At 39.8% G+C, this 23,218-nt stretch overlaps 4 protein-coding genes across 6 annotated transcripts in view; 2 read left to right on the top strand and 2 right to left on the bottom strand.

Moving 5' to 3' along the window:
• Positions 1-55: 55 nt before the first annotated feature.
• cunh12orf43 (chromosome unknown C12orf43 homolog) lies at positions 56-2,183 on the bottom strand. 3 transcript variants are annotated; one of them, XM_020590276.1, is made up of 6 exons: positions 1,874-2,183; positions 1,490-1,520; positions 1,182-1,280; positions 1,015-1,085; positions 827-914; positions 56-742 (listed from the first exon to the last, which is right to left on the bottom strand). In XM_020590276.1, the coding sequence occupies exons 1-6, from the start codon at positions 1,989-1,991 to the stop codon at positions 397-399; spliced, it is 753 nt and encodes a 250-aa protein (XP_020445932.1). In that variant the 5' UTR covers positions 1,992-2,183; the 3' UTR covers positions 56-396. The 3 variants fall into 3 exon arrangements, with proteins under 3 accessions (XP_020445932.1, XP_020445933.1, XP_020445931.1); XM_020590277.1 differs by having other exon boundaries at positions 1,018-1,085; XM_020590275.1 differs by having other exon boundaries at positions 58-742; positions 1,009-1,085; positions 1,874-2,180.
• A 3,408-nt stretch (positions 2,184-5,591) lies between these two features.
• unc119b (unc-119 lipid binding chaperone B) lies at positions 5,592-11,914 on the bottom strand. The gene is made up of 5 exons (XM_020590531.1): positions 11,591-11,914; positions 8,859-8,972; positions 7,876-7,984; positions 7,589-7,761; positions 5,592-7,464 (listed from the first exon to the last, which is right to left on the bottom strand). Exons 1-5 carry the CDS (start codon positions 11,823-11,825, stop codon positions 7,352-7,354), a joined length of 744 nt encoding a protein of 247 aa, XP_020446187.1. The 5' UTR covers positions 11,826-11,914; the 3' UTR covers positions 5,592-7,351.
• Positions 11,915-12,264: 350 nt separating this feature from the next.
• Positions 12,265-15,185, top strand: pop5 (POP5 homolog, ribonuclease P/MRP subunit). Its single transcript, XM_020590532.1, has 5 exons — positions 12,265-12,371; positions 12,454-12,596; positions 13,099-13,248; positions 13,329-13,412; positions 13,628-15,185. Exons 1-5 carry the CDS (start codon positions 12,352-12,354, stop codon positions 13,732-13,734), a joined length of 504 nt encoding a protein of 167 aa, XP_020446188.1. The 5' UTR covers positions 12,265-12,351; the 3' UTR covers positions 13,735-15,185.
• Positions 15,186-17,682: 2,497 nt separating this feature from the next.
• Positions 17,683-23,218, top strand: part of rnf10 (ring finger protein 10) — a 9,365-nt gene continuing 3,829 nt past the window's right edge. The window contains 10 exon segments of the mRNA XM_020590314.1: positions 17,683-18,252; positions 19,177-19,361; positions 19,540-19,606; positions 19,609-19,741; positions 19,826-19,916; positions 20,034-20,218; positions 20,415-20,551; positions 20,886-21,040; positions 22,582-22,707; positions 22,798-23,038. Coding sequence (XP_020445970.1) covers positions 18,159-18,252; positions 19,177-19,361; positions 19,540-19,606; positions 19,609-19,741; positions 19,826-19,916; positions 20,034-20,218; positions 20,415-20,551; positions 20,886-21,040; positions 22,582-22,707; positions 22,798-23,038 — 1,414 coding nt within the window. The 5' untranslated portion in view covers positions 17,683-18,158.

Here is a 23,218-nt window from a genome sequence, read left to right as displayed (position 1 = left end):
CAAGGATCAACATTGGAGAAGATCTGCTCTCGATACGACACAGAATCAACAAAAAAATCAGCGCCCATGTGTTCTTGTTTTTTTTATTAAAATAATGTTTTGTAATATTCAGAAAGTAAATTCAATTGAACTTGTGATACTGCATGTTACCTGCATTCTTTAACTCACTGCCTTGAAGCTTTTTCACACTTTAATGAACATCATGCATGAGAAAGTAAAAACAGCTTCAGGAATAACCATGACAAATGGTATTAAAAGAATTTTAACGTAACCCTGGCTTCGTAAAATATTTTGTAAACAATTTGGAAAATATTTCACCACCCAGTCATTTCAAGCTTGTGGCAGAATGGAACACATACAGACATCCCCAACAGTGAACAGTTAGTCATAAAAAATTCAGTTCAAAGCTTTTTCCTCTCTGTTTCTTTTTTGTTTCTTTTCCTTCTTCCGTTTTACTTTGACTTGAGTGTGTTCGTGCTCTGAGTCTCTGTGCTCACCGTTTCTTTGAGCACGAAGAGGTGAACCTGCAGAGTCCACCTGCACACCCTCTTCTTGATTCTGTTTCGTCTTTTCCTTTTTCTTAACAACATTGCTCTCTTCTCCCTCTGACACTTTCTTCTTTTTCTTAATTATTTCCAAGCAGGGAGGTGAAAATGTAGAGGGCAGTGTTGATGAGGGGAAGAGATCTCTGACAGTCACCGCTGCCTCTCTCAACCTCGTTTCCATCTCACTGTCACTGTCACTATGAGGGACAATGAAATGCATAATGTTACTTTCAGGAGCATAAAAACTAATTAACATTTTCAAAAATTTAAACAGTAAGAACCTCGAGCTGGAAACAGGTCGACGCTTCACTGGAGCTCTGGGATCCTCAGCTGTCTGTCCTGGAACTGATGTAGAAAACAGACGAAATCCTAAAAGAAGAAAAGAATGTGGCCTTGCCTTTAAAGAGATGAAGCTAAATTCACATAGTAGTAATATCAATATTAAAGGAAAGAGGACCTTTACCATCATCATCATCATCATCATCACATTTAACTGATGCTGCACAGAATGATGTTTTGGTCTGCATCTCTGTAATGTAACTGAGTAACATATATAACATTAATTGAATGCACCTCAGAGAATAGTAAAATATCACTTCATTTGTTAACACGTCTAACCTAACATGTCTACTTTACCTGTCAAGAAGCTGTCCCAACTTTTTAGCGACATGTGTTCGAAACCCCTGGGTGACCTGGAGCTCATTGCCATCATGTTCGTGGTCAGCTACAACAACACTGTTGCACAGTAAGACAATATTTAACATACTCGTTTTCATAATCCTTTATGGTTGACCATTCACCAATAGATACATTTTGCCATAATGTACCTGTAGCTAAAAAAAACTAATTGTGAAGCCTACCAACACTGTGTGGGGATACAGAAACTATATCGCAATAGTCTATAGATCTCTGCATAATGTGGTTATTCTGACAAGAAGACGTACCGTTTTGACTGTTTCACACTTCTCTCTTCATCTAAAATAAACAAAGATGGCAGCAGTCAACAAATACAATGTCTGTGGTACTGTCGTTTAATGGACTAGAAGTTCAGAGGTTAAGCCAGGTTTAAGGTAAGTTACTTGAACTCCAATAAGTTAAATGGGCTCCAAGTCCAACAAAGTAAACACACCGATTAAATGTATACTCGTGTTATTATGCCGGTATTATTTCAGAAAGTAATGTAGTTACAACCAAGGTTTATTTATTAATATTAGTGGACTATTGGACAAGAGTGTCCCAGGCAAACGCGATGGGAGTTACATCGGAGTTTATATTTCTGTATAGTAATGTTGACTTTATTTCTTCCCGCAAACATAAAAAACGGTCACCTTTCTTCTTGTCAGTTCGTGCCTCCCAGACTGCCTCCTGACATCTTTTCAGCTCTTCGTCGTCGCTGCTACTAGAATCATGAGAAACACCAACCATCTCTATAGAGGGGGCCGCCATGATGCCTCTAGTGTTGTCTGTTTTGAGCTGAGGATTCTGGGTAACGTAGTCTCGTAAAGGGAGCAGCGTGAACAAATAATAGGCTCATTCGAGATGAACTGCGACTCGCCTGGTAAACGGACGAGAGCTGGCAGCGGCAGCAGGGGGCAGTGACAAAAATCTGCAGTCAAGACGAACAGTGTACAATGAAATCTTCTTCTTCTTCAGCTGTTTTTAATGGCGCTTGGCAACCAGCTTTAGGTGCATTACTGCCACCTTCCAGACTGGAGTGTGGATCAGAACGGCCTCTACCTACTACCACACCAAAACAACCCCACTCAGGTCACCTTATATTATCTTGTGTAACCCTGTGCTCTCTAAAAACCCAATAAGTGCTCTGTATCCTATATCCACTGCCAAGATGAAATCAACACATGTGTGATAATCTCTCAATATACACAGGAGAATTAATAGCTATTGTAACAGCATTAGAATGAGTAGAAGAACATAAACCACTGAAAGTCCTAATTGGATCAGATTCCATCAGTTCTTTACTGAAGTATTCGAAACATCCAGTCAAACTCGAGGCAGGACATAATACTTGAAATAGCTTGTGTGCTATTCAGATGTCAGAGGGCTGGAATAGATATTAGGCTAGTTTGGATACCAGCACATATTGGGGTGGAGGGAAATGAACTATCTGATCAATTTGCAAAAGCTGCGCTTAAAAAGAGATGTATGTGTGGAAGTAAGTTATAGTAAGGCTGAGGTTAATAGTTTAATTAAAAGGAAAATGAAAGAAATGGCAAGAACTGTGGGGTGGGATAAAGATGGCAAGGGTTGGTTCTACTTTATTATAATATTCAAAGGAAAGGAAAAACAAGAGGAACTACTGGAAATAGAAAAGAAGAAGATATGTTATCAAGACTGAGATTTGGGCAGACTGGTTTAAAAAGTACATTGAAGATAATAAAGAAGCATACTACAGGGGAATTTGAGATGCGTAGGGTACAAGAAACTGTGGAACATGTTCTAATGAGGTGTAATGTTAATTTTACCTGTGATTCTTTGAATAAACCAGCACGTTTTTTTTATATATCCAAGTGGTCCGCTTCGTCTCTGTGAGTTCCTGGTTAAAAGAACCGATAATTACCCTTCACAGAGCTCCTGCAGGAAATCCGTTCTCTGAACGAATTACGTTTTCTCATTACATTTATCTTCTTGGGCTAGGCCTGCCCTGGACAGAGGTACAACATTTCACACTTCATAATCCTATTGGCCATTTGGCGTGAGCAGGTCAACCCGTGCCTGCGTCTGCTTGCTGAAATGTGATCTAAACCAGGTGTGTGTGTGTGTGTGTGTGTGTGCTTCTCAGGTCGCAGCTTGATCAATCGAACACTGAACAATGGGGGGTCTGGGCTGCAGGCCCCCCTGTGTGTGATGCTATTGTAGGACCTAGTGAGTATACTAAACAGGCCAGGTGGTCATCTCAGGTTGTAGGCCCCATGTCTCTGCAAGATACCCCATGACAAAGAAGAATTTGGAATATGCTAAGCGGGTCTAGGTGAAGGTGCAAAACAGGCCAACAGGTCTTTGTTAAAATGTAAAATAGGCCGTCTGGTTACTTGAAGATACAGACATCCTGTCTCTACAGAATTTGTAGTATACAGTTCTAAAACTTCACTAAAATACAGCAGCCAGCTATCAATGCAGTTTTAATATGTATAAGCAAAGAAAATAAAGGTATGAAAAGAAACTAAAGGAAACTAAAATTATAAAAAGTAACTAAAGCTTCTAAATGGGCACGCCTCACAGCCTCTCCTCAGCTGGCCCTGACCGGACCAGGGCCACACGCTGGGGGACCATGAGGTGTGCCTCACAGTCTCTCCGCAGCTGAGCCCTAGGTTCCCGAACATGCCAGCGGGGGGCCTGTACCAGACCGGGGCACCCCCGCCAGCAGGGGCCTGTACTGGACCGGACCGGGGCCACACGCACACCAGAGGGCGGTAACCCAGGGGGGTTGCCCCTCACAAAGGTTCCTGAACCCGCCTGTAAATATACATTGTACAGATTATACAGATCCATACAGGTCTCTATTTTTAAGTACTCTATTTTTATTCTTATTTATCTCATCTCACAATGAGCATTCCTTTGTCTGCATGCATTGTTTACTGCCTGTTTATACTGCCTATTTTGCATTGTATGCACTGTTTGTTGCTTATTCATACTGCTTATTTTTTTAATATTACACAGCCTTATGCTGGTTTACTGTTTACTTGCCCCTTGCATGGGGACATGTACATACACATAAGAGCCGATGTACCAGAGTCAAATTGCTGGTGTGTCTGACACACCTAGCCAATAAAGCAGATTCAGAGATTCTGAAGATGATTTGGGCCACATTTCTCAAAAAGCAGGCATCATATTAGTGCTGTGCTGTATTTCAGATGACCAGGCTATGATATGAAACTGCAAAAAATAAATCCATAGCAACTGTTGATCTGTCAGATATTTAGTTTGCCACTGCTTCATCTCTGTATAGATGTCACTGAAAGAATTTTCACATCCCCCTTATCCTTGTGTTAATTAATATTCTCCATCACGAATTAAATCAATCAGAACTATGGCAGATTGCCTGCTGTTAATGTACTGTACCGTGACTGTATTCAGTTTCTCTGACTAATAAGTCACCATCATAGATGTCACTGAAAGAATTACATAATATATATATTCAGTTAACATAATCTTGAAAGCACCTGTTGACTTGTTTTTCAGACACAGTATGTGCTTCATTTATCACAGTTTGAACAGGAGCAAATGTGAGTACAAATCAAATAAGTCTAGCTCTATTAAAATCTATTGTACTCACAGAGCAAGTGAAAATGAAAAATATTTGCTTCCCCCCAATTTATATTTACAACACAGAACAGTGGAGTTCAGGATTAAACTGAAATTGATTGATGCCAGATCAATGTCATATGTAAAAGAAATATAATTATAATGGGATAATATTCATTTTTTTGAAACAATGTCCAGGATAGGCCAAATTATCAGATTACCTGTTATGCTACCAATCAGTTCATACACTTGGTGAAGCTCAAGGAGTCCCATATTATGTAAAGGTTTTCATTGTGAGTGTGTTTTGCAGTCAGCCATATTTATTTACAATATGATATGACATGAATTTATCATTGGCAACATCAGCCTATATAAAAAAGTCCATGCAGCAGGTTACAAACTGAATCCATAACATTGGGTTAGTCATGTCATCTTATTGTGCAGATATAACAAAGTGTATCAACTTCTCAAGGCATTTAGATCATCATATTTTAAGATAAAATACCACTGACTGATACTGTATGGCAAAAAAGTTAGTCCTCCCAGCTAGTATAACACCAGCGTTGCTAACCAGCAGTCCAACTGAGCTGCATCCACTTCGTCCAACAGAAAAGGTTAGGTTAAGTTAGGTAGGACTTTATTGAAAATAAACAACTGAGGCTGTATGGGGTCATGTGAGCAGAGGCTACAGCTGTCTAAGTGTGTCTGATATCACACTTGTTGAGGTATTAATGGGCTACACAATGTGTTATCGCTGATCATTCAAACTGTAAAATGTACTTCTTTTTTTTTTTTTTTTTTAGAAGAGTAAACATGACTATAGGAGCAAATGGTTTTAGGACACCATGTTTTGTACACCGCAGTACTCAGAGACTCTGCAAGATGTATTTATCATACGCCTTCCCTTCAGCTCACAGGTTTGGAGAAACCTCAGACCACAGTGTTTGCCTTGTAGGTGGATATAGCACAAGGTTCTCGTACATAAATCCCCTACAATGACCACCTGCATCAAGGTACATTTGAGTATCAAAAACAGATTTTTTGAGACTGTTCAAGTGGTTTTGCATAGTTTAGCTGATGAACTCCAATTTACAAGCTACTGTTAAAGCAGAGAATTATTTCCTTCCTTGCAACTGATTTCCATTTATTTTTGTACAATATGAAAATCAAGTAAACTGAACTGGCTAATCACAGGGGGTCTTTATACTGGAAATGACAATGCAAGTGGAGACATCAGAGTCACCGACTGAACAGTAACAGTCTACCAAATGACCACAGGCTCAAATACCTTGTAAACAATAACTGGGCATAAGTTCAAGTGGGATTTTTGCAAAATTGCATTGCATTGTACAGCTGTACCTAATAACTTGGAAACTTATGCACAGTGAAAACATGACTATTTGTAGTAAATGAGATAAAATATGCAAAACCACAAATCTAGTCCCTTTAACAGAACTTACATGAATAGAAAAACAGACACCAGTCAACTTCTATATCCTACTGTACTGTTATGTGGTGTGCTACTGTGGTATTTCACCGGTAGACTGAGAACCTGAGTGCAGAACTGCAGAAGATACACAGCCACGGGTTTAATAGGTACTCTATAGCACACTGCTGGCCATACTCAGCTTCTAAAAAGTATGATTCACAGTGCTGTTATGCCAAATAAACCAGGAAGACAAACTACAATGGATTAAATAACTGTGTTTACACACTGGAGTGGATCAAGGCCATATTAAAGAAAGCTGTATCAGGTCTAGTAACAGATTCTGCTGTTATCTTGTACTTTTTGTGTGTCTGAGTTTGAGAGAGCAAACACTAGAGTCCCAGACAATAATGCAAATGTTTTTATCATAAAAATGTAACGATTTTATCAGGATGAACATGACACCTGAAATCATAACGAGAACGCATGCTGTTCTTGAATAAAAAAAACCCCCATCCTACTAAGGAAGAGATAGGTCTAACAAAATGGGCAAGCTTAAATATCTGACATAAGCAGTCCCAATGACTGACAACTGGTAGTACTTAGAAGTAAACGGAAGAATGAATCTCAAACAAACTAGTGCTACATCTTCATCTATGGCTAATAATACTGTACACCATGTAGTTAATGCTCACGTATCTATACAGGAAGCACAACTATCCCTTGCCAAAGGCAGTACAAATAAACATCAACTGATAACATCTATATACTTCAGTAAATGTAGTTATAACTAACACAAACTAAAGACTATGCCACAAGAGGTGTGGGGCTAAAAGTGTCCCTTTCCAGCAGAGACAGCAAGAAACTTAAGGCAAAAGTGTTCAGGAAGTAACATGATAGTTGTATGACAAAGGAAAGATGGAACATAGAGGTTTCAGTCAGATTTACAGAGAAATATCTAACAGAATATTCCTCTGAGTCCCAGACACTGAGCTCTATGAGGTACTGATGATTGGACTGATTATTTCATAGGAAGGCAGATGTGGTCCACTGATTCTTAAGAACGTGTCAGGTTCACTCCCCTGGGAGCTATTGCACAAATCCATCTCTTCAGGTATTACAGACCACCATTGTAGGCATAGTCTGCCTTGTTGTGCATGATGAGTTTGTTGTCTACAAAATAGAAACTATCTGATCTGGTCTCGTAAGGGTGCTCCACCATTTGGCGAACTAGAAGGGGAGGAGGACAAAAAAAAATAAATATATAAAACATAAGAATTATTATGTAAAATATAGAAAGTATAGACCCAACAGCATTAATGTTAATTGCTGAGCAAAACAGTCTGGAACTCACTGAGATCATCTGGAAGCTGTGGAAACTCGTAAATGTGTTCACATGTGTTGCGGCTGTTAGGAATGCAAAAGCCAAAGTCAAAGTCGAAGTTCTTGAGGAGGCGTCCCTGGAAATAATGCCGCTCAATCATACGAAAGCTGTTAATGGGCCGGTCGCCCACTGTGAACTCCACACTGTAGGTTGGAAATACAAAGAATTATGACTAAATTTACACAAAAACTCTATCTACACATGACAACACAAAAGGCCAAATAGCGTGCAGTCAGAATGTTAGTCCATGTACTTACGTTGCTCCAACAGTGCGCAATTTTAGGAAGGCTGGTGTAAACTGGTATCTGACAAAACGTCCTGCACTGGTGTCTACATCTCTACTTTCCTCCTCACTTTCCACAGGACCTAATACAAAAAACATGTTCCATTGACTGGTATCCAATACAGACAGGATAGGCAAAAATTACAACAACTGGCAGCATACTTAACCATATCTTTTGAAAGATACACACTGTAACATCTGTTTAATGTAATTGCTCAAAATGTTAGAATTTCTGTCTGTTCAAATAAATACTCAAATGCTCATTTACCAGATATACAAAAAAAAGATTAAACTGACTGCAGTGATACAGTGTGGTTTGAAATAGCAATGTCAAATGAATCAGATCAAGATGTTAAGGAAACACTGAAGTTTCCTGATTCTTTTTCTAAAATCCAAATGTGTTCCATGTTAAAATTTTATTCATTTAAACTGAAATCTACAACAAAGTCAAGTGTGCAAAAGTGAAGGGGTCTGAATACTTTCTCAAGCAACAGTATGTATTACAAATAAAAAGGAAGCAATAAAAATGACAAACCGCTTAAACATTCCTTCCACTTGTGAGACTTTTTGTTCTCTTATATAATTATTTCCAGAACTAAACACAGCATCAGCTTGTGAAAGACTGTCATTTTCATGTCTGTGATATAGTGCTTTGTTGACTGTACAACACCTGAGGGCTGTGATAGCACAGCATCACTGTGTCTGTATAGATGCAGCTTTAAACTAGTAAACCTTTACAGTGATAACACTAAGGTGTGGAGTAGTCTGACTGCAAGGAAGTGTCAGCTAGGAAATGCTAACTTTACAGAGATGTAGCTGTAAAAGAAAAGGCGTTGAAAGAAATAAATTTTCATGATTAGTTGCACCTATAAAGGGAACTCGCCATTTTAGCATTTCATTTGAGTCTGTCCAACATTTTAGGAATATTAAGCTCGGTGGAGGTATTAGATCACTTACCGCTGTTAGGAGGTTTGGCAATCTCAAACAACACCGTGCCTGTCTCCAGATCTCTGATTTTGAAACGTGTGAAGTCAATGTTGTAGATATTGTCTTCAGGTTTGCAAAGATAGTCTGTAATGTGAATTAAAACTGTGAGTTCATGTTAAAAGAAACATAAACATACAGCAGATGAGTCCATTAACTTACAGCCAGCCAACAGGAGTCCTTCTATCCTGTCTGCTTAAAGTTAGTCTTTCATATTTAATTAAATTTACCAGTTCCCAAAAAATTTATTTTGTGGCAAGTCACAAAATACAACCCTTACTCAGAGAACTCATAGCACTTGATGAGCAACTAAGGTTTCAGTATCTATTTTCTGTTTCTTGCACCATGCAGTAGTGGCGGGTAATGCTATAGCACTGGCTCTCTGCTTTTCAAAGTGCAGTGAAAGGGAAGTAATGCTATTGTTGTCTGGTCTGGGGAAAAGGATAAGAACAATAGGAGACATTAAGGATTAACCGCAATTGTGGCAGACAAAGTGTCTGGTGACAGTCCCCGGGGTATGACTCAGAAGGTTCAAGCAGTATAGTCATTAGTGTTGTGGAAGGTGATGACAATTTCAGGTGCTTAGAAAAAAAAGGTTTTATAAAAATATCGATTTAGATAATTTACTGTTGGGGACAGGCACCATCTGTAGGAGGCTGGCTTCATGGTGATGTAGTATGTGACATTAAGCGTCAAAGTTTATATGAATTAAAATTTAACCGGGAGACTGTGGGTCCTGAAACTGATGCGATGCAATCTGCTAAAGAGAAGACATTTCACTCTGTCGGAGTTGTTGGAAATGTCAGCAACACTCAGTCCACTCTGTTTGTACAGTGGTGTTTGAAGAGTGTACTTTCTTACCTCATTAATGATCACGGGGTACAGACGACAGGTTGCAGAGTGCTTTAACATGACCACAAGTTTAATTGTGGCCTGCTGTCAAGTTACTCACAGAAATAACAATAATTAGCAATAGCCTAACAGGCTGTCATTAAGAAGAGCAGTGCTGCAACGCCAACAGGCTGAGGTGACAAACACAGTAAGATTCAAGTAAAGAAAGCATCAGATTTTGATGTGCCATTTTTTAGCCAATACCAATCTGTTGTACCCGGTACTTTTTACCATACTGACTCTGAGAGACAAGGCAGTCCAAGTAACTACAAAACAGTGCTGATTTATTCCATGAACACAGGTAAAATTAACATTACACGCTCAGGTATCTTGCACCTCCAACCTGCACGCAGGCAGATGAAAGACTCTGAACCCACCAGGCCTATACATTATATCCCCTCGGTGGGGCTAGCCCCATACTACACAGAAACGTCAACCGAGACGTCTCTGTTGCCAGCTTTGCAGCTGGTCATAGCAGTAGTCAAAACATGAAGCAAATCAATGTGTGTGTCTGTTGATTAAGTGGTGTGTAGCTAAAAACATTCTCACGACCTCTAGAACATGTCGTGACATTAAACATAAGAACATATTATGGCTAAGGCTACAGTTATACACGTCATAATAATAATATTAAACACCCTGTCTGCTGACCGTCATCAACTCTTCTCTCTAGTTATCCTTGACCAGATGTACCCTGTAGAAACTCATAAGCATGACTAAGCATTTAACAGTCTAACTAGACATCCTATCTCCACTAAACATTTCTAATACATAAAGTATCTATCCAGTTTCTATCTGACTAAAAATACCTAACAAATCCATTAGGATATACCTTTTAGGCCTAGAACACCTACAGTCTGTGTTGTAGCTGTGCTAGCAGTAGACTTGCTGTTTGTACTGTTTGCCAGCCCTATAAATCTTGTTAAGCTCCTCAGGAGGGTTATCAGTGGGTTTACTGCCACTGGAAAGGAATAAATCTTGTTCATCAATATCATTTCTTTTCTTTTTTTAATCAAGTAGAGATGAGGGCCAGAGGATTCAGCTGAACAGATCTTTTGGTCTGAGAATAGGACACTTAGTCACACTGGATATCACTACATTTCATCTTACAAAACATTAAGACCATTAAAAATTGAAGACATTTGTAGTGTGTTGTAATATAACTAGCAGTACATCATTATGTTATGTTAAGTTACTGAATATTTTTCCTAACAGCACTTCTCCAATATTATGCAAAAGCATTTTTCCAAACTACAATAAGTGTTGTAGTATATAACCAGCCGACGGACATTGATGTAGCATATTAAATAAGTCTGGTGAAGCTACAGCACTTCAGAGTGAAGTTATTGAATATTTTCCCAATAAAAATCCACCACAATTATGCTTAAGCATATTTCTCCAAAACAGCTGTTGAAGTAAAACCAGCACACGGTCATTAATGTGTGGAGATTTTGGTAAGACTACACTATGGGTGAAGTTATGTTTTTGTAGTATCGCTTCTCCGTTTTGAACTTTGCAGACGGTCCCTGCCCACTCTCTCCCGGCCGGCTGCGCATAGAGACCAATGTTATTTATCTGCATCGGAGGATGGCTCATTTTGATGAAAACTGACCTATAGCTTGTTGTCTACGTTAGTACAGTTGGAAAGAGGCCTCGCTCCGTTTACGAGTTACTGATCCGGGAACTTTGACTCTGGGAATACCTTGTCTTGCCAACTTTACCGAAGTTATTAGCATAGGGTAAAGGATGCCACTTGAGTGGTGTGAATGTACCAAGTGTAACGTTAATTAAATCCAAGTTAATGTTCACCTTACCCTCCGTGACAGCCCGGAGACCCAGGACATGGTCCGGGGTAATATCTCTACCCAGAGCCCGGAGTTCATCCTCTGTGACCACAGGCCACTTATCCGTTTGACTGCGCCTCGACTTCAGCTTCTTCAGCATTCCTCCACCAGTCTTTCGATCCCTGTGGTTCGTTTCTGAGCCGGCGTCTGAGTCTGTCTGTCCCTTGCTGACTATTTGTGCCGGTTTGCTTCGAGAACTGTTCATACCGGATAGTGTAGCAATAATGACAATAGGGGGTTTCTTATCATAGGAGCGACTTGACAAACTGCGGGTGTAATTTCAAGATGGCGCAAAACGTGTATGGGACATGAAAAAGTAAGATTGTGATTGGTTGAGAGCGATGGGGGTTGTCATAGTTACCGAAAGGTTAGAATGGTTTAATGTTCAGGCCCTCCCGTTTCCTCTTCAAGTGGGTGTATTGTTTTACTTCCATTTTGTACAAACAGATAAAATCGCATCTGTTATCTCTTCCGTCCTGTGGGAGGAGATTCACTCAAGGTTTTTGTTTTGCGGTTGGAAATCAGTCTGGGTGTTGATCAATACATAGCTATGAAAATTCGGGCTGCCTCGTGTTAAGCATACAGTAGTAGCGTTGCTACTAATGTTCAGCGTGTGGTGTTAGTGCATCACCTCGTTGCTACTAATGTCCAGTGTGTGGCGCTAGTGCATCTCCTTGGGTACCAGATTGTTTTGTTGACGGAAGTTTTCAAAGAAGAAGAGAGGAGCAGCAATGGTACGGTGGAAATCTAGGTAAAACGTGTTTGTAGTGCCCAATTTGCTCATGTTTTCTGTATTCAATGTTAATTTCTGACACTTTCACTTTTGTTGACAGGTATTTACTGTGCGAAGTTAACGTGGTAGACCGGAGCCGCTTGTTGCTGCTGGACGACCGAGCTGTTGCAGGGGCAGTGAAGGCAGCGGTGGCTCGAATACACGGGGATTATGGAGCAGCTCTCTGCAGCATCAGATTCTGTGGTAAGCACTGGTGGAAAGGGTATAGATACTTTAACTGGGGCAATCTGAAAATCACAGTTTAAAAATGATCATCTTTGCCATGCTTTACTATATGCAGTGCACATGTGCACTTGAGTTTATTTATTGCATTTTTCATTTATTGCTTATAACGTTAGTTCTTGTATATTGTGTGGTTTTGTGTTTAGTTTGCACAGTTTGTGTATAGTCTTAGTTATAGTTTTATAGCTTTTAATACTATGACGAGATTTCTTTATTTTCACAGCTGCATGAAAGAGAGATTCCTTGTGCGCCTGGTACTTGACAAATAAAGATTCTGACCGATTAAATTAAATGTCCTTCATTTACGTTAAAAATACTGTGTAGTGAGTACTGATATATTATCAGAAAATATATGTAAACTATTTAAAAATAACGTACTAACAGTTAATAATTATAGCAATGCTTTCATGGTACTGTATTGTGCTGTTGATTGAGTTTTCTGTGTTCTTTGTTTGTTTGATAGTAAAATATCTGAATGCCCACACTGGAATAGTACTTCTGCGTTTCCCCAAAAGCTGTTACAGAATTCTCTGGTCTGCATTGCCTTTTATTACCAGTGTTGAAAGTCGTGGGCAGAAAATCCCATGTTTTCTGAACTGTTTGCATGTGGGAGGTAAGAACAACACGTTTCATAATGAATTGGACCCAAACAATCTTAAACAGTGATTGAACACAACTCCTTTGTTTTTCTAGGAACAATTAGAACATGTCAGAAGTTTCTGGTCCGATACAACACCCAGCAGCTACATAGAATGCTCCCTAAGTGTAAAAACGAAGGTACCACTCTTCCTGAAATCCACTGTCATCTCCACAGTTCTGAGCATGTTCAGCTCCAGGTTGTTGTGACTACACCATAGGACCAGCTGCTCAACCTCTCGTCTATAAGCTGACTTGTTGCCGTCTCGGATGAGGCCAATGACCGTTGACCGTTTAATTTAAGGTCCTTCAATAAATGCAGTTTGACTGATTTCTTCTTCTTTGTTCATTTACAGAGGAAAAACAGCAGATTTGCAAAGCAATTCTGAACTGCACACTAACAGGAAAAGATAAGGAAGAATCTGAAGATGAATCAGAGAATGAGGAAGATGAAGAGGAGTAATTCACACCATGCAGCAAAAGGCAGCAGCTGTAAACATGTCCTTGGATGACTGGTTCTGACTATTTGCTACAAGATTGATGGAAAAGAATATGTGAAGCATTTGAAGAATTGTATAGCCAACTCTGAGGAAACATGGATTACTGCAGCTGCTCAATGCATTTGTTACTAAAGACAACTGGCTGGTGCATTACCTTAAATTTGTCACATAAATATTTTCAGTTGACAGAATGGCCTGGTGCTTAGTGCTTGATTCTTATAATAGCTAACATTACAGAATTTCAAACTTCTTATTGTTTTGAAAATGTGACATTGTAGCTAAGACTGCATTCACACTGCAAAATCAGACTATAGCCTAATTTCAAAGAGTTTTTTAAATTAATTAAATTGTTTTATGCTAATCTGTATTTTGTTCTCTAAGTAAAGAACTATTTTTTGAATCTAATGTATTTGCTGTGATACCCTGAAAATTTATTTTTGCACACACTTATGTAAACATTAACTAAATTTGTGGTATTCAGTTGTTAAAGGTGTTTTATTGAAGCACAGATATCTACATTCTGTCTTTTGAATGACTGACAGATTTATTATATTTGTGTCATTCACCAAAGTGCTTAGCCCACATGGACTTGCAAGACACCAAACATATTGTTGCTTCCATAAAAAAGAAAAATGTTAAAACTTTACCATATTACAAAATATATAAAAAAAGCTTTGTCTTCTGTCCCAGGCTCTACAAATAAACTCCACATATAAACTTCCCTTTCTAAAACCCAATTCAAGTTTCTTATCCATCCAAAAATAAAGTCAGATATTGAAGTAGGGATGGGCGTATCGAATCTCTGGTATCGATACTTTAATACCTGCCGGTTGATATTTTGGAGTCGATACTTTTTTAAATATCGCAGTACCACTGTGCTAATACAGAACGTGCAGTTTGTTTTCACTTCTGAGAGTTTTAGGTGTTAAATTTATGCATGAAAACCAGTCCAGGCATTTTCAATGTGCACATATGACAGTATTTTGGACTGACTTTTTTGATCTCAAAAATTATCTTGGTAAGGAAATTGTATTTAGAGAATATGACATTAATTTTTTACAAGCCCCGTTTCTCTAGCAATGAAAAATTGATTAGCAATCTTCATTAATTTGGCCAAATTCTTCATCCGTAATATGTTTCTGAAAAAAATCACCCTTTTCAACTTTTAAACAATTTGATCTTAACAATTACTTCCAAACACTGTCACAATTAAATCACGCTAACAAAAAACGAACCAAAACCATTGACCTCGTTAAACTTTTTAATTTTATATCAGAATAGCTGTACCCCTTTATACTTTATATATTGTTTTTTTTTTTGTTTGTTTGTTTTTTGTTCTCATTTGTTTGGTTCTGCTATTCATTTTCACTTTGTTATATTATGCCTACTTTTGTCCTGTTGTCCTCTTAATGCACGCTGTTATACATCTGTTGCAACAATTTGCACTGAATATATTTTGTATTGATTTGCATTGTTGTTGAATAAAAAAAAAACTAAAAAAAAAAACAAAAAAAAACAGCCCGGGCGCATTTTAGATGGTCTTCCGTGTCACATGATTATGGCAGCAGCCTATCAGATGTCACAGCCGAAGGCTTACTGCGCAGTCTCAGTCAAGCACCGCGGCGTGGCAGAATGGATGGTCGAGAGAGAAAACTAAGCGTAGTATGGTGCTATTTTTCACCCATGACCAAAGGTAATGCCATGTGCTGCGTCTGCAATAAAGTGGTGCCACATAGCAGCCTTTTAAAGAAGCTGAACATCGCCATGAAGACAACCAACAAGCCTCAAAGTCCCCTGCACCACCTGCTGTCCGTCAGAAGACATTGCAGTATAGTTTCATGAAAGGCAAAGAATATCCAGATACAGCGGATAGTTAATGTGTTATAAGTGATTTAAAAATTGAACGAATCATCATTTATTAAACTACTCCAAATATGCAGCTGAGCTACTAGAATCTTGGATGAAGCCATGTTCCCAACTCTTTCATTTAGTTGACAAACGTAAAGGTTCATATGCTTGTACTGTATTTATCAGAAAATTTTGACATACAGTTTTGTTTCTAAAATGTTATTAATGGAAGTAATTTTCCTTTAAGGGGCAAAAGGTATCGGTATCGATGGAAAAAGTACCATAAACTAATGTTATCTTATCCAAAGGAAAAATGTTGGTGTCGCCCATATGTATTGAAGATGTTTTACAAAAGAGGGTATCCCTCAAATCAAACAATGGACAATAAAATATAAAATGGATTTCATCTTCCATCTCCCTCAATTCACATAACAAACAATTTTTTTTATCTTCCAGTAAACCTATTCATTTCAATAGCTAAAAGAAGAGTACCACCATGCAACTGAGCACAAAAGGATCTCTGGCTTTTTGTCAGGTTCTGTCTCACGTTCTGCTGTACCCCATAATTACCCTTTATTTGATAATATATTTGTAATTTAGGTCTAGACCAGATGTCACCAGACTATCTTTCTTTATACATCAAAAATAATTTGTTAGCCATGAGAAATATTACACTGTAAGCTATTTTGAAAAATTTAAACAGAATCATACAAAACAATGATTTAATCTCACTAATCCATGGATGTCTATGCAAGACATCCTAATTAAAGATCTTTCTAGTGAGCCAGTGACCAGGCAAACTCACAAGTCTATTCCAAAGTCAAAACATCTCACTGCTGTGTCTGACATTTGGTGCTTTCTGTCCCATATTTCTACTAATGGCCAAAACTGGGGTAAATTTATGAACTCCTAAAAATGCTCGAATTGCTCTATAATGTACTGTATTACTCTTCACCTGTTCATGAACCCCCAGATGCCTGCTACACAGGACATGCACGTGATTTATACAACTGAAATATATACAATAAACTGTCATCAGTTCGGTGTAGTGTCTTAACATACAGTGCCTATAAAAAGTATTCACCCCCTTGGATGTTTGACACTTTTATTGATTTTATAAATCAATCATGGTCAATATAATTTTGGGGGTTTTTTGGGCAAAAATAAAAAATAGAAAAAACCTCTAATGTCAAAGCGAAAACTGGTTTCTACAATGTAATGTCAATTAAATAAAAATATGTAATGGGAAATAAGTAATTGCATAAATATTCACCCCTTATTTCTACCCCATTTAGAAAATAATAGCATTTCATTCTACATTTATGCTTGTAAGCCTGTACAGGATTAACAAGTTGCCTCGAGTAAATGTTTAAAACACACTGTAAATATATGATTTACCTTTTATCCATCTGCACCACATTGGACCAGGTCTAAATAAAAAACTACTTCAGTTAAACCTGTCAAATCTGGACTAAGCTACTATGTACCCTATTGTATTTTATATTTTCTTTGACTTTCTGCCTAACGGCCAAATCCGAAGCTAAGCTTTAGTGTCATGTTTTGTACTAATATCAGTGTATTCATCATGCTGTTTTCCTTGTATTTATATACCATAACATGTATGGATGCAGAGACACATTGAAACATTTTAAGAACCAACTCATAAACAAAAACTTGCCTCAAACTAGTTGTAATTTACCTATAGATTCCTGGATGTTTAAAGCATTTTTAGTTTGAACAGGTTATACTGATTTATAAGTTTTAAACCCGGTGTGAGTTGACTTATTGCATGGGAGTAAAATCCTCTTGCATAACTTTTGTATAGTCCAGACATGCTCCTAAAATGTGTGGAAGTTATTCCTGGCTTCAGCAATGATGAACAGTCCACCTTGGGGCTAGAAAATGCACAGCATACAGAGGTTGTCCCTATTCCTCAAAATGCATTTGGGCTGCTCTAAAGGACATTTTTACACACGGCACTAGCGACGTTCAGAGTAGCTGACAAAGATATTATTACTACATTTCCCACAATACTTAGTTGGGCCTCTGTACTGGTTTTGGCAAGGCAGTTCAGGGAACATCCGGGTCTCTCGGGTTCTTGTCTGGCGACCCGTCGCCATTAGTGCAGGCTCTTTGGGACGGATAAAATTTTATTGGGAACAATCTTTATAGTGACATTGTCCAGCTTTTGGAAAATATTTAACGCCTTGTTAAGGGCATAGTGTTTCACCTAACAAGGAAGAACAACTTAAACTCGGGGGTTTTGGCCCCGCGCAGCGAGCTTTCGTCCTTACTTCCAACAGCCTCCATAACTTGAGACGCCAAAATCGTGTCTCTTATTTTTTCTCGGGTTTATTTTATTGTCAAGATGTCGCCGTGATGGGGTCTCCGTGTTTGACAGAAATGAATCAGGGCCTTCGTTGCCTGACCCGCACTCACTTCAGCCCGTTTTCCTCCGTTTTTCTGTTTGCTGCTAGAGAGCTCGGCGGCTCTCTACCCGGACCTCGGCCTCAGCACCGCTCACTGCACGGAGACAAGCATGGAGAAAACCCCCAACAGCAGCACCAGCACCAAGGTTCCTCCCCGTTCCAGCTCCACAGGCCCAACATCGGGCGAATCTAAACCCAAAACAGGTGAACGACCTTCATTAAACAACATTAATGTCACTGGATATAGTCGGACAATGTTTGCACTTGCAGCAAAACACGCGCATCCCTGTGGGGCCTAGTGGTAGGGCAAGGGTTGTTTATCTGGTTTGGCTGACGCTGTCAGAACATATCACCCAGCAGCAGTCAGAACTGTAGCTAAAGTTTACACCCAACGGTGTTTGTTATGAAGCCTGCTCAGTATTTATGCACCGCATTGGTCGTCATAAAAAAAAAAAATCCCCACTTCGGGCCGGTCTTATTCCTTCCTTCAAGCTCGGGTCCTCTACCAGAGACCTGGGAGCTTGAGGGTCCTGTGCAGTATCTTTATCTTAGTTGTTCCTAGGACTGTACTTTTGGACGGAGATCTCAGATGTTGTTCCTGGGATCTGTTGGAGTCACTCTCCCAGTTTGGGAGTCACAGCCCCCAATGTGCCTATTTTGTATATATAGATAGATAGATATGGATGAAGAGAGACTGGTACATTTCAACAGTGAACATCTGCATAAATATAGTTTTCTTTTAATTTACATGCCAATTTTAAAATATTTACAAAGTTTTTATTTGTCTGAATAAATTGGCCTGATCCATCACTTTTAAATCATCTGATTTGGCTTCTCACATGGGAATAAAGACCACCTCCATTCCTTTTTAACAGTTTAATTATGGTCCGTAAAATGTGTGGAAGTCGTTCCTGGCTGCAACACCTCACCTTCAGGTTAGATTTGCACAGTACAGGGTGGCCTGTGTGTGGGTTGCTCACAAGGACATCTTTTCCACCAGTCGGGAGTGAAATTGCAGAAAAGTCAAAGTTTAGCCATACTTTAACAACTTGCAACTCACACATCAGCAAAATGAAGATATTTATATTGAATGATCATAACTAATGCATCTTTTTCTTTACATTTCAGAAGGTAAAAATAATGGAGGCTCCAAGCGCTACAGCCGCAAGCGTGAGCCCTCATTCCCTAAAACCGACAGTTTCCCAGGCCCTCGCCGCACCAATTCACAGAAAAGCAAGAATTTTGACAAGAGACCCCCTCAGAGAGGTGGAGGACGACAGTATGGACTTGCAGGTGGAGGTCGACGTGAGGAGGTTTGTGTTTTTAAAGTGTTATTATATTTAATGGCTAAAACTTTAAAAATGTAAAACATTGCAGCACTGAGTAAAAAATAAAAAGTCATCTTATATTTTGAACTTTGCAAAGAAGCGCAGCACCAGTTTTGAGTTTAAAATGCACTGGATAAATTCCCATTCATTTCTGCCTCTCCAGGTAGCAGAGACACGCCGGGCCGAGTTTAGCCCGGCTCAGTTTGCTGGACCGAAAAAAATAAGCTTGAATTTTTTAACTTCACCTTTGAACCCCGTGGAAGTAGTAGTGGTGTCGGAGATGGAGGCCACTCATGCTGGGGCCGCCGAAACAAATGGGGCCACAAGCATAAGCCTTTCAACAAGGAGCTTTTTCTACAGGCCAAGTAAGCCCAACCCCAAAAGGCTGTGAATAAAATGGAATAAAAAGGCTGAGAATGTGAGCTTGAACCCATCTTTGTGTGTTTCAGTTGCCAGTTTGTTGTGACTGATGACCAGGACTACAAGGCTCACTTCTCTGATCCAGATACTCTGGTCAACTGGGACTGTGTGCAACAAGTGGTGAGTGCTTGTCATCTGTTGAGCTCTGCTACTGTACCAGTACACATGCATAAGACAATGCCCACATTTGTTTAAACACGGTGCATGTCATGACAGTCCATTTGTGCACTTGAACAGCGCATCTACAGTCATGAGGTGCCGTCTTGTCCCATCTGCCTCTACGCTCCTGTGGCAGCCCGCATTACCCGTTGTGGACACATCTTCTGCTGGCCGTGCATGCTGCACTACCTGTCTCTGAGTGACAAGAGCTGGTCCAAGTGCCCCATCTGCTATGAGGCTGTGCACACCGCTGACCTGAAGAGGTAAATGACCTCCTCCAATTTCAAAGAATTACATATTTATGTGGGCTAAAGTAAAAGGCAAAAAAAGGAGGGAAATCAATACTAAGAAAAAAGCTAGCCATTGAAGGCACTGACATGTTTACGTACAAGCACTTTAGCCTGTTTTCCTGCTTCATTTTTTTGACAGTTCCTTCTAACATTTGGTTTCCTGTTGCAGTGTGGTTGCCATGGAGACCCGGCAGTATGTGGTTGGTGATGTAATCACCATGCGTCTAATGCGGAGGGAAAAGGGGGCTCTGGTGGCCATGCCCAGCTCTCAGTGGGTGAAGGTGGAAGAGCCGGTTCGTTTTGGAGGTGAGAGACCTCAGCATCTTTGTTTATGAAAGACATTGATTTGTTGTGATTGTTTTTGTCATTAGAATATCTTACAGAAATACTAGTGAATAGCAGTTTTTATATACAGTGCTTCTATCTTCCAGAGTAATTTGATTTATTTTAGAGAGACACTTTGTCTTGAACATGAGAATATAAGAGAGCCATTCCCACTTTTTAGTTGTCATTGTTTTGCACTTGTACCATTCTTAAAGAGACTGAACCTGCAATAAGTTAATAAAGTGACAGGATGGTAGATGATGGCTTATAAAGTTCATTTACATTTTCATTAGGCTTGTTAACGTCTGTTTTCTAGATGCGTGTCTTAGCCCGTACTCCAAGCTGCTGCTGACCTCTCCGGCACAGGTCCTGAGCCTGGTAGCAGAGGAGAAGGCAGTTCTACAGGCTCAGCTCCTCCAAGAGGATGACACCCAAGCCTGCTTCATCCAGAGTGCCCTTTGTCTCTTGCAGGTAACTAAAGCTATATGTTAAACAATTAGATTATTTTGTCTGTAGATATAAATGAAGCAAAAGACAGTAGACGGTGAACTAAAAAAAGGTTAGTGACTGAATGGAGTGCCTACAGAATACATTCGGTCGTCCCACATGGCCAGAATCCATGACTTCACTGCTCACACTGCACGTTCACTCAGTGAGGCACGATGTGAGTGCTTACATGGGATGTCTAAACAGAACCCTGTAGCGGGTATTTTAAATGACAACTCCAGTAAAGCTGAGGGCAACCAAAAGTAAAACAGCCTTGTCAGCCATTTTACTTTGTACAGCTAATGAACAGTTGTAATCTGCCGCGGGGCTCCAGATTGTGAGTGATCAGTCGCATTTTGCAGCAACTGAATTTTTTCCCGAGGTTGCACTGGGTGCAACTACAAAACAATCCGGTTATGCACAAAGAAATACTCTCACTTTAGAAATGGTAGACAGACATCACAATCTCCGTAATACAGTCATCACAGTGTTTATGTGCAGGTCTGTCACTCGCTCGTCTCACGAAGCAGGGACTTCCAATCTATCAAATGTGTTGATCCACACTGACTCAGACATGCCTCACCCTTGGACCCCCTTTTTTACACTTTGAGTCTATTTTTTTCCTTTGGAACATTTGAAGTGTGATCACCACAGACAGCTGCTTAAATCAGGTAGATCACCTGTTTGTTGATTCATCCATCATGTTGGAAACTTTTTACTTGAATCTCTTCTGATGGATCAGTCTCCTGTTGTAACTGAGCTTTATGTTTTTACTTTCCAAGACAGAGAAATTAATAAAGTATGTCAGGACATAAAAATGCTGTTGATTTCTTGCTGTTGAGCCTACATGAAAACTATTTTTGTCCAGTATGTTTCTGCTTTCAGTCAGCCTGGTGAAGGCTGTGCTGCTGAAAAGCAGTTGCTACACAGAGGTCGGAGTCAGTGCGCATTGAACAGATTATACACTTAAATCACACATATGCACTGCTCACCTCTAGTGAAGTCCCAATTTGAAGTTAGTAGTGGCCGAAACCCACCATCAAGGCTTCTTTAAGTAGTAACTTCACTAGAAGGGGAATTGGGAGAGGTGAACTCTGCATGAAGTAAACATCACTAAAAAGCAGAAATTCTTCTTCATAAGAAAACAGGCTACAAATAGGCTAAATCACAAACAACAATGCATGAACAAAATTCATACTTCAGTTGAAATTCTGATCATATCAACATATCTTTCTGATATGTTGCCTTTTTTGTATTCATTTGGCGTAGGCGCTCCACAAACACTTGGGCGCTGTGTCTAAGCTTTTCTTTGGTAGGGGAAACCCTGCATCAAGCAGGCAAAAAGAAATATGGAAAAATGCTGATAATGGCTAACAGGTCATTTGTTACCATGGCTGTTCATTCGGTGCATTTTCTCTTGCATGTCTCCGAGTGGATTAATAAACCAACCTTATCATAAAGAGTGTAACCATACAAGCTGTAAACTGAGCATTGTTTGTTGCCTGCTATATGTTTTTTTGATTTAGGAGCGTGAGGAAATGCTTCTGAAGCAGCAGAAAGCAAATGGAGGAGATGGCCTTGACCTGTCCACTCTTACTCTGGAAGAACCATCTCCCCCTGCGGAGGAAGTGGTGACTATCAGCTGTGCCAAGGTGAGTCAGGAAAAGCTTTTTTTTTTTTTTTTTGGACTATATAATATCTAAAGGTGTTGAAATGCACCATCCTTTGTCCTTCCTTCCTAGCCTGTGCTGCAGTATTCCTCAGCATTTGATGACGAGGTGGCTGAGCTCCCAGAGGATGATGCTGCAGAGCTGCCAGGGTTTGCTGAAGGCATTCTGCAGTGTGTGCTGGAGGAGCCTCCGGAGGCTGTGATGGGTTCAGTCCCAGAGCCCCAGTCTGATGAGGAAAGCCCTGCCAGCCAGGCCCAACCAGGCCATCCCCCAGCCAGTGTCGTGCATGGGCCCTACTACTATTTCTACCAAGGTGGGTAATTCTCCCACACTCTGGCCCTTTGTAGGAGCCCTGGACACCATATTCTATAATTATCAGCTTGGGTAAAGCTTGGCTGCTATGAAGGAAATGTTACTTTGAGGAAACTGAACTGCAAACTTCCTGATTACATAAGCTCTAGCTGATAGTTGAATATGACTGAAGCAGGACATG

Source organism: Monopterus albus, unplaced genomic scaffold (assembly GCF_001952655.1).
Source record: "Monopterus albus unplaced genomic scaffold, M_albus_1.0 scaffold12.1, whole genome shotgun sequence".
NCBI classification, from domain to species: domain Eukaryota; kingdom Metazoa; phylum Chordata; class Actinopteri; order Synbranchiformes; family Synbranchidae; genus Monopterus; species Monopterus albus.
The sequence above is the reverse complement of the archived record's forward strand: the minus strand, read 5'-3'. Positions and strand labels throughout refer to the sequence as shown.